Source organism: Saccoglossus kowalevskii, chromosome 6, assembly GCF_978046115.1.
Source record: "Saccoglossus kowalevskii chromosome 6, keSacKowa6.1, whole genome shotgun sequence".
Lineage (NCBI taxonomy): Eukaryota > Metazoa > Hemichordata > Enteropneusta > Harrimaniidae > Saccoglossus > Saccoglossus kowalevskii.
The window spans coordinates 33,009,991-33,033,004 of record NC_140646.1 but is presented as its reverse complement, the minus strand read 5'-3'; the positions used below and the strand labels follow the sequence as shown (position 1 = coordinate 33,033,004).

Below are 23,014 nucleotides of genomic sequence, written 5' to 3'. Positions count from 1 at the left end.
TTTTCTACGAGTGCCATTGAAGTAAAAATGTGAAACGTACTTGTGCAAATGTAAAAATAAAAAAAATCTGGAGCCATAGTAACCCCCAAAATTGAAAAATGTAAAATTCTTCGGTACAGGAAAGCATCACCAATATCCAGTTCTGCAAATCAACGCAGTGCATGTGGCCATTGTGACCATGGTGATGCGACGGTACCATGGCAACAATACTAAGGTAGCCTATTTCACACTATTTTGAAAAAGAACAGTAAAAGCGCATGCGCAACACCCTATCGTATTTATTTGCTTTGTAAACGATATATCGTACACAGTGCGGTCAAAGTGAAAGCAGTTCAGAGGTCACCAGTGCGCTTCAGGGAAGATAGCTGTCATTGCATAGGTACGTGAAATTCTCATTGTATAAACCTAAATATGCTCGGAGCAAATTATTTGATTTATTATGAACGTGGATACAAATGTCATCAGTTGTCGTCTATGTGATGTCACTCTAAGTGGCATATCTCTTCGCTGACGATTTTAGAGAGAGAGTATATTTCCCAGTCGTGCCATCTTTACATTACTGTACGTGACATGGGTGTTATGAGAAAGGCATTCGTGTGTCGCTTTCCGGTCAAATTATACGCCGTCTGTCTGAACTGTGAACACAAACCATGTAAACATCCGATGCAGTATAATCCACCCCAAACATACAGAGCGGTCAGCCACTGTACATACGTAAAGACAACGTCCGCAAACGGCATATGAATGTATTGCATGACCTTGACACACAACGTTGTGGAGCAGTTTATGTTATCATGCCCGGGGTATTATATAACGCTTTTAATGGCGTCCGGAAGTCATTGAACTGCGAGAATTTTTTTTCTCTAAACGTATGTATATTTCCCCTTCGATCTCGTGTAACGAAACATTTCCTCCACGTTCGGTTTGCGCACAGTCGAGGGACTGTGGTTTGCGTTTATTTATTATTAAAGCTCCGTTCATGTGTACTGCTCAGTGCATCCCGTTCTTATTTGTAAGCTAATGTCAAATAATATAGAATAGAACAGAACTGCGTTTATTGACACATACATTAATAATCATGATGTACTGTGTTTGATATTGTTGCATGTCAGAATAATACTCATGCGTTGGGTGTATAACATGTAACACTATATTCCTAGCCTGACTCGTATTTGAATATGTTAATTCCGTGTAATTATTCATGTATTTATTCACTGACTCAAACGTGAGAAATTTATTGTCTATTGAGCCTATGAATTATGAATAATGTAATGATTTTTCTTCTTCTCAGTAATATAACGTGACAGGTATGACCAAACTACAAAATATCACGTGGATAGATGTTGTCTTAGCAATATTATTAGTTGGTTGTCATGCCGAGGACATAGAAGGTATTTATTTAATTATTTACAGTACAAGAGCTAAAAGTGTTATTGAACAAATATGTGCACATTTATACAGCACTAAATTCAACTGAATATATAATTAATTAATGTTTTATCCCTTGCATGGGTATCTAATGTTGATTGAAAATAAATTATGTGCGTCTCATGACAGACAACATACATATATACGCCCTGGGATGTCTCTGTTACTATTAATCTACTATTATATCCTCATTGAGTAGATTTGATTGCCAAGTCTTGTGGGTAAACCCTGTACCTTCCCGCATTGCGTGTTGTCTTTGTGTTTGTTTGTTTGTTTGTTTGTTTGTTTGTTTGTTTGTTTGTTTGTTTGTTTGTTTTGTCTTTCACTGTATCCTAAAATTATTCTAGCATGACTACGTCCAATATGTTATGGGTCCGCCTATTATTCCAATGAAATGACAAAATACTAGTAGCAATGAACTGCAAATCGGATTTTTTTCGCAATCGACCCACGATTAAAACTGAACGATTAAAACCAAGGTACATGTGTATTCATATACACATCATTTATGTTAGGTACCGTTATTCAATGTATATAGGTGTATATTATTAAACACATTTTGTATATAATAAAAGAACTGTTTTCGGTTTTTATTTATTTTGTTGTTTTGTTAATTGCCGTGTTTGTTTAACACAACGTACTATATCCTATTCTCAATTGCAGGATGTGGTGGAGTTTTTAATTACGATTTTGGAGAATTTACCTCTCCAAACTTCCCGAATAATTACGAGAGTAACAGCGACTGTTATTACTATATAACAGTTTCTACAAACAAGCGTATCCGGGTAAGGAGAATAAATGAAATCATTTGTTCTATAGCTATGTAAAACAACTCTTCTATTTCGACCTGTCAATATTATTATATTTGAGCTTTCAGCTTAAAAGATTACCTCAAGGGTACTCGGTCCCGGGCTACCCAAGTGGATCGTTGATGGGTAACTCTGCAAAAAAAAATAACACTTGTCATTCGTCGACTAGAACATAGTGAAATATCTCAAAAACGACCGTCATTGATAATTTTTTTTATATAATTTTTTATAATTACAACTGATTAAATTGATATCGATGTTATGAAAGGCCTTCGTGTCGATCATTTACGCCATCGTGGTACCTCGTCACTTGTGGGCCCCTGACGACCTATATGACACGTGTGTTATTCGTTTTGATAGTTGATAGAAAACGCATCCCAGTAAACTCGATTGTAATTTATAATATACACATATGAAGAATCATTTATTTCCATCTTGTACACGAACATGCGTGGTTATTTACCTGAACCAGAACGTGTCTGGAAAATCTATTCTCAAGGTTGGACACAGCTTTTCGTCCAGCGCCCCCTATCTAATAATATGCTTCTTGATTTTAGTTCTATTGACAGTAGCAAAATAGTAATTTGGGATATTTGACGTATTGTCATGCCAGCGGACCTGGCAACCATTACTGCTTTTCAAATATGTTCTCGTGTGCATTAGACAACATAAACTAGAAATAACGATACATAACATTGTTCTTCATTCGAAAATATTGGACTTCATATTTGACAAGGTATATTAGGTACTGTCTGTCTCAATGTTCTATGGTACATCCCATGGTACATTGCATCATGTTGATATTATATTATCATATCAAACCAAATTATTAAATGTGCCAAAAATTGTCATTTTTTAATCTAAACATTAAATTAAACACATTTGGGTGAAACACATTCTGTTTTTTAGTTGGAGTTCAAGGCATTCAATATACAATATAACGATTATGTAAAAGTGATTGAAGGATCTTCTATAGACAGTCCGCCAGTCTTCACGAAATATTCCGGTCCGTACATTCCTGACATCAGCCTGTCTACCAGTTACAGCATTATTGTCCATTTCCACTCCGATGATCTGATGGAGGCTACCGGGTTCCAAGCAGAGTTTCGCGGTGTTACCAGCGACACGCCAGATGATGATACATGCGGTGGTGATTTATATGGTGACATGGGAACATTGCGTTCACCGGGCTATCCAAACGTTTACCCGAACAGTCTCAACTGTGAATATTACATATCGGTATCTGAAGGGAGACGAATCACGGTAGGGTATACCCCATAATTTATTTGCATTACGGATAGGGATTAAACCATTTCATGTACCATGTATATTCATTCATTCATTTATTCATTCATTCGTTCGTTCGTTCATTCATTCGTTCGTTCATTCATTCATTTGCTCATTCATTTTTGATTTTTATTCCTCGAGTATAGAAAAATATAACATTGACTAATTACAATGACAAAATCTCAAATTCCGATTACAGTATCAAACATGTATCAATGTTCACTTATAAAATATTACGAGTGTATGTCACAATTCATTCATTCATATGTAGTTGTCTGGTTATCTGGTGCGCATGGAATGCTATGTATAGAAATTGATATCATACTTTTAACGAAAGCGCAGTATCATTTAACGGATGTGACGTCACATACCTGCCATCGTCACTGCCATCGGTTATTCTGATTGACCGTCATAGTTAGTCATAGTGTTAACTGCCCTATTTTCAATCTGTTGCGATTTCCCCAAAACATGTGCTCAAAACTCATATGTCGCAATCATTATGACATATTATGCATGATACACACAAATCAAATTTGTTGACAATTGTAGTAAATATGCGAACATTTTGCCAGGAAACGTTTGGAATGAACTGATTGGAGAGACAGTAAACACTTGCATAGCATAGCTTAACGTCCAATGACGTGCCACGGATTTATCCGTTTACCCTAACATAATTGTAATTCCATCGATCTCGGAATACCGCTAGGTATGCGTGAAATATCTTGACCCTTGATACTCTAGACGCAAGCAACTTGAAGTCTGACTCGTAGAAAGATAATTTTGCATACGATTGTGGAAATTTAGGAAATTAAACCAATGCACATTGATTCAAGCGCAGTCGCACCAAATACCATGTTACTGTACAAATAAATACGTAATCCACTTTAATTTTACGTTTCTACAGAATTTACTAAAATAAGGAACTAAATAAGAATACCGTTACATAGCACTCCAAAATTCACACATAAACCCCAGTTCCTGTTTTTAATTTTTCAAATATCCATTTAGCTGTAGTGATTCATCTATAAAGAACCATTTCTATGTGGTTCCCGTTTCTATCTATCTTAAATATTAGAACTGACCTGAACTGAATCGACGTCACGCAAAACCCTGGGTGTATGTGTTTGTAAGGTGATTCTCACCTCCATGGAAACTCCCCATCTAACTTCATACACGTTTGTTCACGAGGCTTTCTCGTTCACGCGCGTGCAACAATAATAAACATCATCGTAAAGTATTTGTACTAGTTCATGGCAACAACACATTCATATATGTGGGCTAGGTTTTTCTTTAAATTAATACACTTATTGCAGGTGCAATTTACATTCTTTGAAACGGAAGATACTTACGACTGCGTATCCATATACGACGGAAACAGTTTATCTGCTAATATGATTGGCCGTTACTGTGGACTGACGTTACCACAAATAATGAGGTCATCTAGCTCAAATATACTTGTTCATTTCACTAGTGATTCAGTAACCCAGTATAAGGGATTTGAACTTTTGTATACTTCTAACCCGGTGGGTGGAATATCAGGTGAGTAGAGTACTAATTTTGTTTCTGGTCATAAGAAATTACAAATGTACAAACCACTTAACATATTCTGTGAACTTGTTGCAGCTCAGCTGTCTTGGAAAAACTTGACCGAAGCATTAATTAGTTACCGTTTCAGGCGCAGCAACACGATAATGAGCTCGATTTCGTTATATGTAACATACCGTTATTATTCAGTTTGCAGGGATGACGCAACGTCTTCACCTGGTGGTGTCATCTATTCCCACGACACGTACCCTGCGGGACTTCCGTCCAACGCCATCTGTTCTCTTGCTATTGACACATTTGCACAATATAACTATGTGTATTTGAACATTCTTCAGATCGATATACGAGATAACAGGAGTTCTGGTAACTATGTCTTTCACATTATTTCCACCATTCCTGAGAACGTCCAGCATGCCTCAATCAGTAATGGTTAAAATTAAGCTACAGGTATATAAATCATTCCTCCAAAAATTGGGTTCGTTGTAATCTTTGATCGTCATTTGTTTCAGATTGCTTGCAGGGCAATTCCATCATACTGAGTACACTCGACACCAAGTCCCGGATCATTGATGTTGTCTGTGACAAGAGTGAAACCAATATTCCGTATACTACCTCCGAAGGTTTGAATATTACACTCCAGATTGAGAACACAGAATATATTCACAGTGGTGTAAAGGCTGTATTTTCATTATACTACCAAGCAACGTGTGAGTATATAATGACACATCACACATCGTATTTTGTAAGTTCCGCTGATACTTATATCAGGGGGGATTTTTCTCCTCTGGGTTCTCCACACGTGTCAGGGGGGAATCTCGTCTCTCTATCGCGTCCCCTTGAGGTACGGGATCGGGGAAGACACTTAAACTTTATAGTCAAATAAGACGCACACAACGAAATACGTTTCAACTCTCGTCTTAGTCGGTCAGTCGTGCACTCTATAAGACACAGCGCCCTGGGGAAAAGTCCGCAAAACTATCGCAAGGCTGACCCAAGACTAGCCCAAGACTGGACTGCGTCAAGGCTCGCCCCAAGACTCTCTCGGACTGGACTCGACTGCGTCTGTCATGCTGTACTCGCCAAGACCAACTCAAACTCTCTTTATTCATTTTCAAAACATTAACCAATTACAAAACAGTAAAAAGACTCTAAGGCGTAACCTTCAACCATAAAGCCAATCACACTAAGTACTGAACACGTCATATCTTTTGATTAATCGTTCACTACATTAATAACTACGGATACCAACTGTCAGAAATAGTAGTCCGAATAACGACGGTTATCTCGTAATTAGTTCCAAATCACTGAGCCAAGTTCCGTCCAAAACTTCAAATAGGCCTAAACGATGACAGACATAACACAGCAATTCGCTCGTAATCAGCTAATTAAGTCGATCAACACATACGCAAAAACAAATTCATGACACTTACAGCTTCTTCACGATTATTTTGATCGTGTCGGCCGGCACACTGGATTGGATCTGTTCATAACAAATGCGATTGTTTAGGCCTGATGCCTACTTACGCCAGGGTTACCATAGAGAAGGCACTCAAGCACGCGAACACAATCATCGAGCAAAATAAAGAGCTTCAAAAAGAAATACGTAATTTTCAACAACAAAATAAGCACACATTGACAAGGTAAAAACACCATAGTCGAGAAAAAACGTGATGCTTTTTGAGTGATTTAAAATGTCCAAGGCAAGTCGCACAGGGATATATGATGAATAACGATTTATGTGTACACATTTTAATACACATCCTTTGTTTAACTGCACAGCATTGGGAATTGAGTACAGCTGTCTCACGGGCAATGACTTCTTATGTACTTCAAATCAACGATGTATATCTGCTTCATTGCGCTGCGATGGTTTTGATAATTGTGGTGACGAATCAGATGAACAGAATTGTGATATAGAAGGTACAATCATCATTATTAATAATAGTGTTAGTATTCGAACTGCCTCGCTTAATGTTGTGCCAACGTTAACGATCCTGTGGTGGGATAGAGTTGTCATATTTTATATCTGTAATTGCAAAGATTTATTTTATAATATAAAATGCATATTTTATAGCTGCTGTGACGACGTCCATCGCCGGCTTTACAAGTAGTGTTGTATTTGTATTGCTAATAATTCTACTGGTTGCATGCTGTTGCCGAAGACGATATGGTAGGTTTGGTGGTCGTCGAGTCGTCAGAAATACGCAGCCTACGACAAATATACAGTAAGTTTTAAAATATTTCAGTATAAGGATATGTATAATTGATCTATGATCTCGCGCGAAGAATGCGAGTTTTCATACATCAAATAATAAACGTAGCACGGGAAACGTAGTCATCGCAAGTGGCCGAGTGGCAAACACGTAAGCTGGACTGGCTGCTGGGATCTCCTCGACACTGGCAGAAAAATTCAAAGCTAGTTGGTTGATGTCATCCTAGAAGAAAAACAAAACAACAGTTATTTTTAAAGTGACTTTATCAATAAAAACACCTATGAGAACAGTGATTTTTCTTTTGTTCATGCAAACAGTGACACTAACAGTCCGGGAGTGTCACTTAGAAATTACCAGTCCCATCTCTAGTCACATCATCTGTGCTCGTGGTAATAAAAAGGAAAACACGGACTCCCACAACATTTCTCGCATTTGCTTAGATAGTCAACCGCGGGTATCAGTTTCATTGGTGCTCAATAATACGATACATTATTGCCCATAATCTGCAGCGATGACGTCATATAATCCATTGATATTGATAATGTCATAATATAAATAATTACAACGAATATCAGTTGAATCCGTCTATACACGTATTATGTATATAAATCTAATCACTGACACTACTTTGTTTTATTCGCAGGCAAACCGTTGTATTTTCACAAAATACCGCGCCTAACCCCCAAAACGCCCCTCCGCCCATCCAACCAACTTATGGCCCTGGAGCTCCAGCTATGAATCCTGCTGCCTATACTCAAGTACCACAGCAAGCATATGGAGGAGTGCAGATGGTCCCCCAGGGATATCAAGCTTGCCAACCATACCCTCCAGCAGCCAACCAACCATATCCACCACCAGGCCCTCAACCATACCCATCTCCTGGGAACCAACAATATTCAACCCAGGGCAGCCAACCCTATCCAACCCAGGGCAATCTTCCATACCCTCCCCCGGGTAACCAGCCATACCCGCCTCCGGGTAGCCAACCATACCCGCCTGCCCCGTCCGATACGTTGCCGCCACCAATGTACGATGACGTGGTTAAGAACCCGTCACCAATGTAATCGTGAGTGTGCCATGTGGCGACGGGAACGTAGTACGCCATGCTGACAGCTGTTTTTTTCTCGGTTTTGTCACAAAATACTGTGCAAATGAAAGTAAAAACGTCGAAACGATGTGTGCCCCAATAACTAACGCTTACTCTTGATACTAGTAAGTGCTGGCCTGTTCAGAACAAATACCTTACGTGAATGGGCCCTGGCCATGGATTAGCTGAAACCAGATGTATCACCAATGTATCTGTTGTCAGTGTTACCTTTTAAGAGTCGCAATTCTTTTCTTAAATAAATGCCGTATTTCGGACCGTAGTTGCGATTTCGATAATCGTGAAAATCTCACTCTTATTGTGTTTTTGTCATCAATGTCTGATAAAGTACATTGATTAGCTGGTGAAGATGATTTCTTGAACATACTACTAGACTGTAGTAATAACTGTAAACAATGCATGCATGGTTTAAATTTCAAATATTTTTAATGGTTTGTATGGCTCCGTTTTTATTTTATTTTTCATTTTATTAGCTCCACTGTCGACTTTGTCGAGCGGAGCTTATCATATAAGTGATTGTCCGTCGTCCGTGTCAATGTTTTACTTTTTCGACTTCTTCTTGAAAACTACAAGCCCAACTGTTTTGATACTTGGTGTATATGTACCTTGGGTAAACCTTTCTCAGGTTTGTTCATTTCATGGTGATATCTTGAATTCTCTAATTTTTGTGAATATTTTTGTCATTTTTGGTAAAATGTTATATTTTCTTGTTAAAAACCGCAAGTCCAATTGCTTTAAATATTTTTTTAATTTTTGGTAAAAAGTGATATTTTTGACTTGTTGAAAACCGCAAGTCTGATTGCTTTTATATTACATATATAGGTACTACATGTGGACCTCTTTCAGATTTGTTAATTTCGTGGTGATATCTTCAATTATCTAATTTTTTGGTGATAAGTGATATTTTTGAATTCTTGTTGAAAACGGTAAGTCCTGTTGCTTTGATACTATACATATTGTTCATTTTCTAATGGCAATGTGCATTGCTAACAGCGGAGCTATCTCAGCCGACAGGCTGCTTGTTGAATCTCCGCCACGGTTACTAAATATTAATGAACTAATATTAAAAACAAAATAAATTTCTCGAACTGTCTCTCAGTCGGGAATGTTACCGGATTTGACAGATTACTAAAGTTTATTCAATGTTTTAAAAAGTGCCATAATATACTGGCATTAATTCAACTGCTAGACTATATTTCTTAGAAAGTGGCTCGTCCGTCTGTTGTCTGTTACTGTCTTACGTAATTGTCCATTAAGTATACACTGTGCAATGAAATACGATTAAAACATATCAGTATTGCGTTATACACAACAATTCATTATAATTTTATTAATAAATAAATGTACGTCATCTTTATTACATCACACTACTTCTGACGCACATTTTTGGATACCTATTTCCACATATTTTCACATACAATGTTACTATAAAATTCGCTTTCGTTATCATTGTACATACTCCCCCTTTTATTCAAACTAGGTGTTGGTCGCATTTTGCGCAGTCGTTTTTATTTTACACTATCTGGTCCGAGTGTTCATAATCTTTCACACTGTAGTTTGATGTTTGATCTGTCCAATTCTGTAAATGTAAAGATATGTATACAGACTATAAGACAATATTCTTCCAATCTATAATATTTATATATGTATTTTTTTTCAAGTAATTGTAAATAAATCAATTGTATAGGATACCAAATGAGTTGCCTAATGTTTTACAAGTATATGTATTTACATTTGAAATCATATAACAGTTGCTGATGAATATGTTTTCCGGAATCAAAGCACAGTATTAGTAATAAACTTTATTAAATTACCTCCACTGTTCTCCGTGTTGTTTTCACAAATTACCTTTCAGCTCTAATGCTGTTATATTGGTAGACTTGCAAATAAACTACATTTAAATGGCGGCTCTTTCTCTTCTCAATATACCTTAGACGGCCGTCGAGGTCTCAAGATCTATTCCATAATGTTCCTCTTGTATGAACACTCCTACCACTCACACATCACTGACATCAACCATTAACTGAACAGTTTATCTAAATTTTGTTGCCATGACTACAGGTGTATTCATCAACAATTGAATTGAATTGTTATTGATTTGGACAAAGATTGCGACATTATCCAGTCATTCCCAGATATCGCATCACTTCTCGTCTAGTACTAGACATATGAAAATCAATAATGGTTTGAATGGCACCTTTCTTTCACCCATCCCACTGTGTAACCTAAATATGTAATTTGAACATGACCAAACGCACTCTTCTTCAAATCAAATTAATATTTAACACTAAGTACAAAAATAACTATTTTGTTTTTACTAACTAATGTGAAGACAACCTTGCAACAGTTGAAAATACTCAAAAATATGCCACGAACCTGCGTCTCATCCTTAAATACATGAGCAATCTAATCATTATATTTGCCAATCCTTAGAATAGAATAAGAATCCGATTTAGCGTCAGAATTCACCTTTCTGTAATGTATACAAAGACGTTCTGTACCACATGATAAACTCCACTCACTCTTAAACTTGATATTGCATGGTCTAGCATGCGCTGTACTTCTTTCCTCACTTCATATATTATAAATATTAATGAGCTCATGAATATTAATTAATTACCGACACACATATGTATATGGTATGGATGTTGATTAATTGTAAGAACATCTCCAACATAATGATGGTTATCCTTGGTTTGACCAGGTACATCAGAAAACAAAATATCACACCCACCAACTCACCTCTGTTCTCGTTTCCTAAATGTGACACTTTCAAGTTGGATAACGCTGTTCACTGAGTTCTTCTTTATACCTTTGTCTGCATTCATACACAGTATCTGTAGGGATTCACTGGCAACCATTGGCAACATACTTCCAACAACAGGCACAACAGTTCTTTCATGGTAAGCTTTCAACATGTTGACATAGCACAGTACATATATTACAAATACAGTACATATATTACAAATACAGTACATATATTACAAATACAGTACATACATTACAAATACAGTACTTATATTACAAATACAGTACACATATTACAAATACAATACGTATATTATAAATACAGTACATATATTACAAATACAGTACTTATATTACAAATACAGTACATATATTACAAATACAGTACATATATTATAAATACAGTACATATATTACAAATACAGTACTTATATTACAAATACAGAACATATATTACAAATACAGTACACATATTACAAATACAGTACATATATTACAAAAACAGTACATATATTACAAATACAGTACACATATTACAAATACAGTATATATATTACAAATACAGTACATATATTACAAATACAGTACATGTATTACAAATACAGTACATATATTACAAATACAGAACACATATTACAAATACAGTACATATATTTCAAATACAGTACACATATTACAAATACAGTACATATATTACAAAAACAGTACATATATTACAAATACAGTACACATATTACAAATACAGTACACATATTACAAATACAGTATATATATTACAAATACAGTACATATATTACAAATACAGTACATGTATTACAAATACAGTACATATATTACAAATACAGAACACATATTACAAATACAGTACATATATTTCAAATACAGTACAGATATTACAAATACAGTACATATATTACAAATACAGTACATATATTACAAATACAGTATATATATTACAAATACAGAACATATATTACAAATACAGTACACATATTACAAATACAGTACACATATTACAAATACAGTACATATATTACAAAAACAGTACATATATTACAAATACAGTACACATATTACAAATACAGTACACATATTACAAATACAGTATATATATTACAAATACAGTACATATATTACAAATACAGTACATGTACTACAAATACAGTACATATATTACAAATACAGAACACATATTACAAATACAGTACATATATTTCAAATACAGCACAGATATTACAAATACAGTACATATATTACAAATACAGTACATATATTACAAATACAGTACATATATTACAAATACAGTATATATATTACAAATACAGTACAGATATTACAAATACAGTACATATATTACAAATACAGTACATATATTACAAATACAGTATATATATTACAAATACAGTACATATATTACAAATACAGTACATATATTACAAATACAGTATATATATTACAAATACAGAACATATATTACAAATACAGTACACATATTACAAATACAGTACACATATTACAAATACAGTACATATATTACAAAAACAGTACATATATTACAAATACAGTACACATATTACAAATACAGTACACATATTACAAATACAGTATATATATTACAAATACAGTACATATATTACAAATACAGTACATGTATTACAAATACAGTACATATATTACAAATACAGAACACATATTACAAATACAGTACATATATTTCAAATACAGCACAGATATTACAAATACAGTACATATATTACAAATACAGTACATATATTACAAATACAGTACATATATTACAAATACAGTATATATATTACAAATACAGAACATATATTACAAATACAGTACACATATTACAAATACAGTACACATATTACAAATACAGTACATATATTACAAACACAGTACACATATTACAAATACAGTACACATATTACAAATACAGTACGTATATTATAAATACAGTACGTATATTACAAATACAGTACATATATTATAAATACAGTACATATATTACAAATACAGTACACATATTACAAATACAGTACACATATTACAAATACAGTACACATATTTAACATGCACAAAATATAACTCGTCCCAGCAAAGTTATGCGTATCAAATTCGGTGCTTTTGTTTACCTTCAAAACTTGCCTGTTTACCATTTTCGGTATTTTGGAACCAAAAATGTCTGACTTTAAATTTATGATAAATGTATGAGTAGATTTAGGAACATTGCAGAGCACGCTCCTAGATATCAATTAGGTATGTGCCGAATTTGACGATTTTGGGAGTTGTGTCATGAGTTAAAACTAATTTGAGCAAAAACAACTGATCGTCATGCGCGCTAATTTATGTAAATTAATCAAGGAAGATGGTGGGGTGCGTATTTATATATGTAATAACAATTGCGACTTATGCATTAACTCCAAACATCTTGGGCCAGGGGTCGTTGTTTCAGAATACGCCTTCACAACAGCCTTTTTCCTCGTTGTGTTTCCTGTACTTAAAGGCAATGTCCAGCATTATAATATCATGAACAAATTTGATCAGTGCACAATCCCTAAAATGCTCATCAACTGACTTTCACAAGGTGATATTTCATGGGTATGTAACAGGCGAAAAATCGCGTAGGTTACTCAAAAAAACAGAGTAAAATGTGAATTTCCTCTTTCTCTCCATGGGCATAAACACAATCCTCATTGTAATAGTAACAGAAAACTAAAATTCAGTCTTTGAATACACCCAAACTATTAACATTTTGCATTAAAATACTTTAATTGCGAATGAAGGTATGCATTTTGTGTGTTATTAATTGTATAAATGTATGTTTAAATGGTTTACCATGGTAACAATAATTGTGTTTTAATATGGGAGTTAAGTAAAGCTGATTAATATCGTATATCAGTCGCCCACGCTCACATCTCAGTACAATACCCATATCTGTGATCGCGATCGATGACCTCAAACGATTTGCATATCAATGCAAAGAAAGAATTCCTGGCAGGGGTCAAAGTACCACATACATACATAAACAACAGTGGAACTCAATGGCGGATGTAGCAATGAAACGGTAAGTGAGTGTATATGTATCTTTTAATCGAATTCGATGCTACGATTCCGCTGTAAAGACGAATGTGTACGTACTTGTGTATCACTTTCGCATTATCCGTACTATGGTTACAGCCCCGGGAGGATTAGCGCAGGACTGGCTTTATTATCGGATCAACGTATCGCTTATGAGTTGATCTCGATGTTATTAAAACACTGATTGTAAATATAGCCTTGTATGCGGGTAATATCTCACAGCCATGGCAGCGGTTGATTACATTCAACCTTGTCCGTCATAGAGTACGTATTCTGGCGTTGTTTCAGTTTGCGATATTGATACAGATATCACGTAGTATACAATATGGTGTATAATATGTTTATAATATATGTTGTGTTATGTCATGCGTTTTGTGGGGGGGGGAGAGTTCTGCAATGAAGTAAAACTGTAATATTGCACAATACATTGTCTAGGGGCACGTTTAGGAATTTCACATTTAGCGGCAGTGCGTACAGTTGTGCGTCCACAAATTCTACGCGAACGCAATCGCTGCGTGCCTTCGTTCCTGTTTCTGTTTACGCTTAGAGCGTACCAACGGGAAGCTTACTTATTTGTCAACGTTTATTATTCGACAGATCATCGCGACGGGTAGATTTAATACGTTATTAAAGATGATCTATGTCATTTCCAAGGTTGGCTTTTACTTCATCATGAATAGTTCACTAGTAACTTACAAGCTGTCCACTGGTCGTTATTTACAGAAGGCCAACCATATGCGATGTTCAATTACTTTACAAAACTAGCACGTTTAAAATGGGGTCATGGTGAAAACTGGCGTTTGAAAATAAATTCGCGTTAGTCTCGAACGTTTTAATATTTTTCTTTTAACCTAAATACTCCGGTACCTGCTTATGTTCAGTTAGTTGCTGTTTGTTCACAAGACTAAAGTATCAAGGTATTGAATAAAGTCGTACATATATCGGTCATATATATTTTAGCATCATATATAATTTTTATGTTGAGGTTGGGAAAGTCAATCTTGAATCGCAACGTTGTTCTAGTGAGAGTTCGCTAAAATCGATAAAATATATATAAAAAGAGAGATTAGACCTGGTCTGTCGTGTTTTCTATAGAAGCTTAGTGATCGTAAGATATTAATACTACTGACAGGGAATTTAATTAAAATCTGTCTCTTGGAACGTTTTTTTACATGCATACGGTGGTTATATAGTGGCGGCGATCATTTTAGTGTTGGAAACACCACGGGACAGAGAGTGTTGTGAGTCGTAGCCCGAAATATATAACAACTCCCGATAACTACGCGGTCACCGGTTGGTTGTTGTTGTTGTTGTTGTTGTTGTTTTATTTCCCATATTATACAAGGTGAAAAAAGTTACAATAGAAAGTAAGTTAATAAAAAATAAATAAATGCACAAGTATAAATAAATATATAAACGAACAAAAGTCTTAGTAAATATGTATAATATGGCTGGGAAGCAGAAATAGCTATAGCGAAGCTAGTCGAGCCGGCCTGCTTCTCAGAGTTTGAGTAAATATCTTAAATGAATTAAGCACAAGGGGGATAAAAGGGGCATATTGTTCTAATAAGTATTGTCCAAGGTAAAAAATATATATATAAATAAATAAATGATAACATAAATATTATATACACAAATAAATATTAACTAAATAAGTAACTTTATGATAAAATAAATAAATAAATAAATAAATATCAGAAAAAAAATCACGTAGCGCTGTCAATCCATTGGCTTCTAAAAATGTACTGTTTTTAAATAGTATGGGGAAAGTTTTACTCGCACTTAGATCGTATTGAAACAAACTAGTTCTAAAAACTAATTCGATTAATAAATAGTAAATGCCGACAAAAGTACTTTCTCAATAAACACTGACAATGGATGCTGGACGAAAACTGTCCTTCATCAGAAATATGCACCATGCTTATAACAAAGTGCACGAGGAAAAGATTCGTATAAAGTAACTGGCCCTATTTCGGCGGTGAACTATTCGTATTACTGACTGACTGCAGAGAATATTGGTATAAATTCGCGAAGGCCTCCAAATTATCAAAATCTCGAACATTTCTGACGCTGAATATTCAACGGTTAGAATGACAATACTTCAATAAATAAAACATCGGTCAAAATACCTTTCAAAATTTGACTCGATAAAAATAATAAACACGTTGGCCATTTTGTTTCACGCTACTGGCTGTCTAGTAATAAACTGTTGAATAAAATCACTATAGTATTTTAATAAAAGATACGTCATAAATACAAATACATTTTTCTTTTTGCAGTGGAATCATAGAAGTTAAAGTGTTGATATGAGCAGCTTTTGTATCTCAGCAATTCTTTGGGGATTTGTGTTTCTACCAATACCAGCATGGTATTCCAAAGTGGCCGCGGCGGATGACGTTAAACGAAAACAAGGTACGTCACATACGTTTATTTATTTATTTATTTATTTATTTATTTATTTATTTATTTATTTATTTATTTATTTATTTATTTATTTATTTATTTATTTATTTATTTATTTATTTATTTATTTGTTTGTTTATTTATTTATTCAAACGTGAGTAATTTGCATTTCTTTGAGTTTGATTTAAAACTAATTAACTAATTAAACTAATTCTTGCAATTTATACGACCAATATTGTGTCATTGGCAAATAGCAATGATTGATCACATCCGGTTGGAAAAGTACCCTTAATGTAAAGAAAGAACATATTTCTCTAACATAAGTCAGGAACAATTATTTCATTCTTGCAGTTTACGAAATCGATGGAGAGGGATGAAACATCGTTTTCTATGCAGCTAGTATTTCACGATTGATATCCGTATTTATTTGAAGTTGTTTGTTTGTTTGTTTGTATAGGCCAGCATAATAGCAACCAATGCGACGCAATATTGAGTGGATATTCAGGTGAATTCACATCTCCGAACTATCCTGACAATTACCCTAGCGATCAAGATTGTTACTACACTATAACAGTACCGACTGGAATGCTTGTACGGGTGAGGAACAAAACCATGTGTATATATAGATTGTGGACTTCTACTCCAATATTTCAAACTGAATTTAGGTTTTTCAATAGTGTTTACTGTGAACAACGGTGATAATTATTGGCCACTCGCCGAATCAGTAGTCTAAGAGTGGCGGGGTACTTTCATATTCATATTCAAGAAAGACGGATGTCCCATGTTATAAACGAATAATTGTATGAAAAGCGGTGTGTATTTTTTCTGCATTTTGCCTATATTGAAGGGGATAGGTGGGACGAAGGGCCTCTGTGACATGAATTGGGGTAACAGTCTACGGCCTCTATATAACAGTCAATATAAAATAAGGTCTTTGAGTGGTTTATTATATTGTAAATTACGTACGACTACACAATCCGAGTTGTTTGTTTGAAAGAAGTTGCTGACCGCCGTCTAAATCATTTGTCGTAACGGATGTTCTAAATCGTGAGAAAGCACGACTTATTGGAAAAGAAAGTGAAAAATTATCATTTTCCTATTGACCTACAACATCACTCATTTTTCAACTACAACATCACTTCCTTTCGCTGTAATTCAGGTGTGGACGTGTAATGAACTTGTCACTTGCACTTATATAACTTTAATACCTATTTCTGTTTTTTTTTTATTAGTTAGAGTTTGACTTCCTCAGCATCGAAACCGAAAACGATTATATTAAAGTTTACGATGGTCCATCATCACAGAATATATTGATTGGTTTATATTCCGGCTCAACTATTCCCACAGTTCGCCTTTCACTCGGAACTGTCATCGAGGCGCACTTTCATTCCGATGACTTCAGGGAGTTCCAAGGATTCGCAGCCAGGTTTACAGCTGTTGATGACCACTGCGGTGGATCTTTTCTGGCGGACATGGGCATATTTACATCGCCAAACTACCCTGAGAATTATGATGACAATATGGATTGTTATTATTTCATATCAGTTTCTGAAGGAAAAACAATTCAGGTAAAGCCTATCTCTAATTGAATTACAAATTTTAAAAGTAAATTCGAAACTTCGCCGATTTCAATTCGTTTGATTTGGTTGAGATCGTTTTCGTATATATGTCAGCGTCTTCATGTCGATTCGGGGTCTTTATTCAATACTCCACGAATTTCTATTAACAATGCATTTTACACGTTGTATACGTCGCATACAACCCATAATGAATATGATGATTTTGGCAAATTAGATTAAATCGATGCCAAATTATTCATAAACCATATGTACCTGCATATAAGTCGTCTATACGTGTGAATAGAGATGCACTAGAAACCGCAACAAAATGTTAAACCAATGATGTGTACACTAAGGGGTCGTCACGACGCCTCGTGTTCGACGTAGGTCCCATAGGACGAATGCAACGCGTTTAAAATATATTGTTTGTTAACACATTATCTGAACGCGCGGTGCACTTTGGCCAGCGCTCTTTAATTTATGCAAGTGATATTACTCCTTAGATCCAGTTCAATGAATTCAATCTCGAAGATGTCTGCTGCGACAAGGTCGATATATACGATGGTGACACCATGTCCGCCGCGCTCTTGGGCAGTTATAAAGGAACGTCAGTACCACCTATAATTACGTCATCGAGTTCGGATATAATTGTGCATTTGACTAGCGACCATAGCAAAACAAATAAAGGGTTCGATGCGATTTATACATCCAAATCAGAAGACGTTTCGGGTAAATATTTACAATGAATTCGTATAACGACCTCGGATTTTCACAATCGTTCCACTGCGTCGTTTTCGATACATGGGTCCCATGCGACAATAACAGCACATGTAAAATTGAGTTTACATGGAAATCAAAGGCGCCGTGTAATGACTGTGATGGCGTTTGTAAATTTGATATACGACCAATCACTCGTACGTTGGTATTGTGTATTGCACCCTGGGTGTGATGATACTTGAGTACGCGTATATTTCCTAATAATGTAAATAAATCAACATTGACTTAACTTCTTTGCTGCATTTACAGTATGCTCCTCTCCACAAACAACCAACCTAGGTGGCCTAATTTATTCACATGACACGTATCCCCGTGACTACCCTGCTTTATCCACCTGCAGACTGAGTATTCATCCTTTAGGCGTATACGATCAGGTATATTTGAAGTTCTTAGATGTAGACCTATACATAGCTGCAGATAATGGAGGTAAGTAAATGTTCTTCACAATAAATCGCAGTGACTTTAACATTTGCGTTTGGTGGTTGTCTCGCCATGTCATGTTCGATATGGTATACAAAGCATATATTCATTGTTATATCTCACTTATTGAGGTGCATATGAATCTACTATTGACAAATTATACGATTTAATATCATCCGTACAACCTCATGACCTGCATTTACTAAACTCTGGAAAGTGTAATGGTCCTACTGCTTTTGAACGTTTCCTTAATATGGGCGGGTAGATTTAATTTATATCAAGTCAACTAGTGTTGAAAGTTCGGGCGGCTCGTCCTTTAAAGTATAAAGTATAACGCTGTCACATGGCATGAATTGTCCTGAATTGTGTTATTTCTTCAATGTTACTATAGCAACTATTGTTAAGTATACTGTGTACTCCAATGATGTCGGCGTTATTCTTTTTTTTTTCTTTTAATTTACAGAATGCTATGAAGGTGATGTAATCATTTTACTCTACCGGTCCGAACCGGTTCTACACGCGATATGCCACGGTAATGGAACTGGTGTTTCTTACACTGATTCGTTAGGTATAACTATTGAAATGTCGTTTACAAACCTTGTAGTTACAAGTGAATACCGAGGATTCAAGGCCATTTATTCACTCTACTATGAGAAAGATAGTAAGTCAACAATTATTAAACTATTATTTATCCGTACTGGGAGAAGGCGCAAACGTTAAATAAATGTAATTTACACTGAATTTACTATAATCTAGTTGTTATATTAGGTCACACTGCTGCAACTATGTTGGGATACGTAGACATGTGTGCATATGTACTAGTATGTTGTATAATAAATTTGAATTGAATCAGTTTTATTTTTTTTACTTAGCCATCTCTCAGTCATGTTTACACGGACACGACTTTCTGTGCAGTAATTATCGATGCATATCCGACTCGTTACGATGCAATAACTACGACAATTGTGGTGATAATTCTGATGAAGACAATTGCTCAACGTCTTATCGTAAGTATTACACCACCTAGTGTACGTATCCGTTGGTTATGACCGATGGTCGAATTAGTTGTAATGATTGGTTTGGAACCGTCTGTCTTATTCTTCCGAGAATCCTGGCTTCAGTTTATCGGAAATTACAGTCATTCTCCTATAATTGCCACTTTCGAGTTATAAATTAAATTTGCACCCATCCGCTCATTGTAAATGAGCGTACGAACACATTAAAGGGTGGCAGTCGTTGTGCCGCGTTCTGTTCGATATGGGACTCATAGCGACGTATACAACGCGTGTAAAATACATTGTTTATTTACATGAAATTTGCTGCGCGACGACCACCGCGCTTTAAGTTTGGTTGGAATACTTTCACGTTTTGCGCTTCACACTTGTGATTTCATTAATACCCACTCCGACGAAAAGTCGACGTCAGTGGCAAGTCTGTTTGATCTGTATCCCGTGTTTCAATATTTTTTTCAGTAGTAATTGCCATTGCTGGCGGTGGTGGCGTACTTCTCATAGGCATCATCATAATCGTGACTTGTTTACTTTGTTGTCGATCTTCAAGACACGCGTCATCAGCAAATGCTTCAAATACACGGTAGGTAATCAATAACTTTAGTATCGTCACACTTCGTAACAGGTTTTCATAAGACGGTGATGCCTCGCATACCCGCTTGGCGACACGGGGCGTTGTAGATTCGGGGTCTGGGTGGGCGACTTGCACTCCAGAACATGTTTACGTATAGCAGTGATGCCCGCGTTTCGTAAAAGGTTTGCATAAGACGATGACGCTCGACCCCCAGCATTGAATGCATCGTACAGACGTGTCAGAGTTATATACACGCATGCGCATAGTTTGGCAATATTTGCCAATGTAGAATTCGTTCATGTCGTATAATGTAAAATACTTTATTTTTAGCTGGAATTAATTTTCGCTGAACAGACTTTTTGGGTGTTTTGTAGTATGGAGTTTGTTTTCACTGATTTTTGATGAGTTGAATGTAAAATAAAGGGACAACGGTATATTCGCTGGATTTTATTTTCACTGAATTATTCCTTCAGCACAAAAAGCGAAAATAAAGTATTCTACAGTACGTAAATATGTCCTTGCCACACAAACAAAGCTTATGTTTATAATATTTCTTCGCAGAGCCCATCCAGTGGATAATGAACGTACCAACGAAACGCCGGAATATGGTCGCCCGGCAACTGCTCCAGCTCTATCCGTTGATGAATCAAACCCGCCTTTCAATCCATTATACAATCAACAATATAGTGACAGCGTGTACGTGAATCCTGCAACTGGTCAAGCTTATCACCGTCAAAAAGAACCGCCACCCCCGTATAGTGTAGACGGCTCTCTTCCTGCAGTTGTTCAAACTCTCCCGGCTTTGACTTGAATCAGTGTACAAAAAAATGTATCTTCTTTTATTTTAAAAACAGATTTAAAAAAAAAAAAATTGTTGACCTCACATTTCGTACTTCGGGCACAGAACGCCCTATACTGCAAAATATGTTAAATTTGTACCTGTGCCGTTATATAGAGATGTGTGTTAATCAATCCGTCCTAGTCAGACGTGAATATGCTTCCGTTTCGTGATCGATCATTTTAAACATTTCCTATAAATCGCGCCCTCCAGTGGCGATGCATTCTATGACGCAAATGGATGAAACGATAATGGCCATTCAAAACGTCTTGATTTGTTGTCATGCGTCCCAATGGAGACATACGCCATATCACTAGAGGGCGCCATAGTACATGTAATATGTGTTGTTCTCTCAAATATCCGTCAACGTGACTGTTAATCTCTTCTTACATCCAACGCTCATGTTGCGGTAGTATATATTGGTAATAATGGTTTAATTCGCTGATATGCATCTTTCAATTATTTGTAAAACGACAAATCGTTTCCACGAAATAAACCGATGTATTTAATGGGGGAATAAACCCCAGTAAGAAGACATAGCGTCCAGCTTTAATCATTACTTTTTTATACCCCCCCCCCCACCACTAAAAGTGTAGTATTTAGATAGAGAAATATCGAGTGGTGTCACCACACATAGGCTGAACAGTTACCATCAATTAACGAGATGTATTCGATTTCCGTCCCGAATAGAAAGTTATTTATTAAATAATACTTTTGAATATGTGTTTTTGTACTTAACTCGTTTTGTTAATTTACTGTGTCATAGATAAAAGGAAAATGTTCGTCGTCGTCTTTCATAATCTTGCTGAGACAAAGTACGAACCATCAGAAAGTAAGACCCAACTCCCAACCGCTAAGACTTTCTTAAAAGTAGTTCAAATCAAGCCAGCCGTCTTTCTATACTTGTAGTTGACACTCTAAGTGTAGGCGTCAGTCTTCCACAGTCTTCTTTTTCTAACAGAAACTGGCATTGTTATGAAGAAAATGGTAAATTGAGACCGTTTGAAACTTTCCTAAAACGGCAATTATTGAGAACTAAGAATCTACTAAACTAGCACAGAGTACTTTCCCAGTAAATGCTGAACAAGAACTGTCTAATATCGAAGGATAGTGCACTGTTAGCACCATAGAAACAAGCTGAACAGTTAGTATCATTGTATGTACAATGATACTAACTGTTCAGCTTGTTTATATGGTGCTAACAGTGCACT

At 35.7% G+C, this 23,014-nt stretch overlaps 1 protein-coding gene across 1 annotated transcript; it reads left to right on the top strand.

Moving 5' to 3' along the window:
• The first annotated feature begins 337 nt into the window (after window positions 1–337).
• On the top strand, window positions 338–22,526 carry LOC100376148 (cubilin-like). The gene is made up of 19 exons (XM_085500670.1): window positions 338–379; window positions 1,292–1,391; window positions 2,092–2,213; window positions 3,147–3,500; window positions 4,838–5,063; window positions 5,259–5,432; window positions 5,579–5,776; window positions 6,849–6,989; window positions 7,144–7,294; window positions 7,926–8,342; window positions 16,537–16,634; window positions 17,083–17,222; window positions 17,858–18,193; window positions 18,688–18,913; window positions 19,211–19,387; window positions 19,845–20,042; window positions 20,254–20,388; window positions 20,854–20,974; window positions 21,527–22,526. The coding sequence occupies exons 2-19, from the start codon at window positions 1,310–1,312 to the stop codon at window positions 21,774–21,776; spliced, it is 3,546 nt and encodes a 1,181-aa protein (XP_085356796.1). The 5' UTR covers window positions 338–379; window positions 1,292–1,309; the 3' UTR covers window positions 21,777–22,526.
• Window positions 22,527–23,014: the final 488 nt, after the last annotated feature.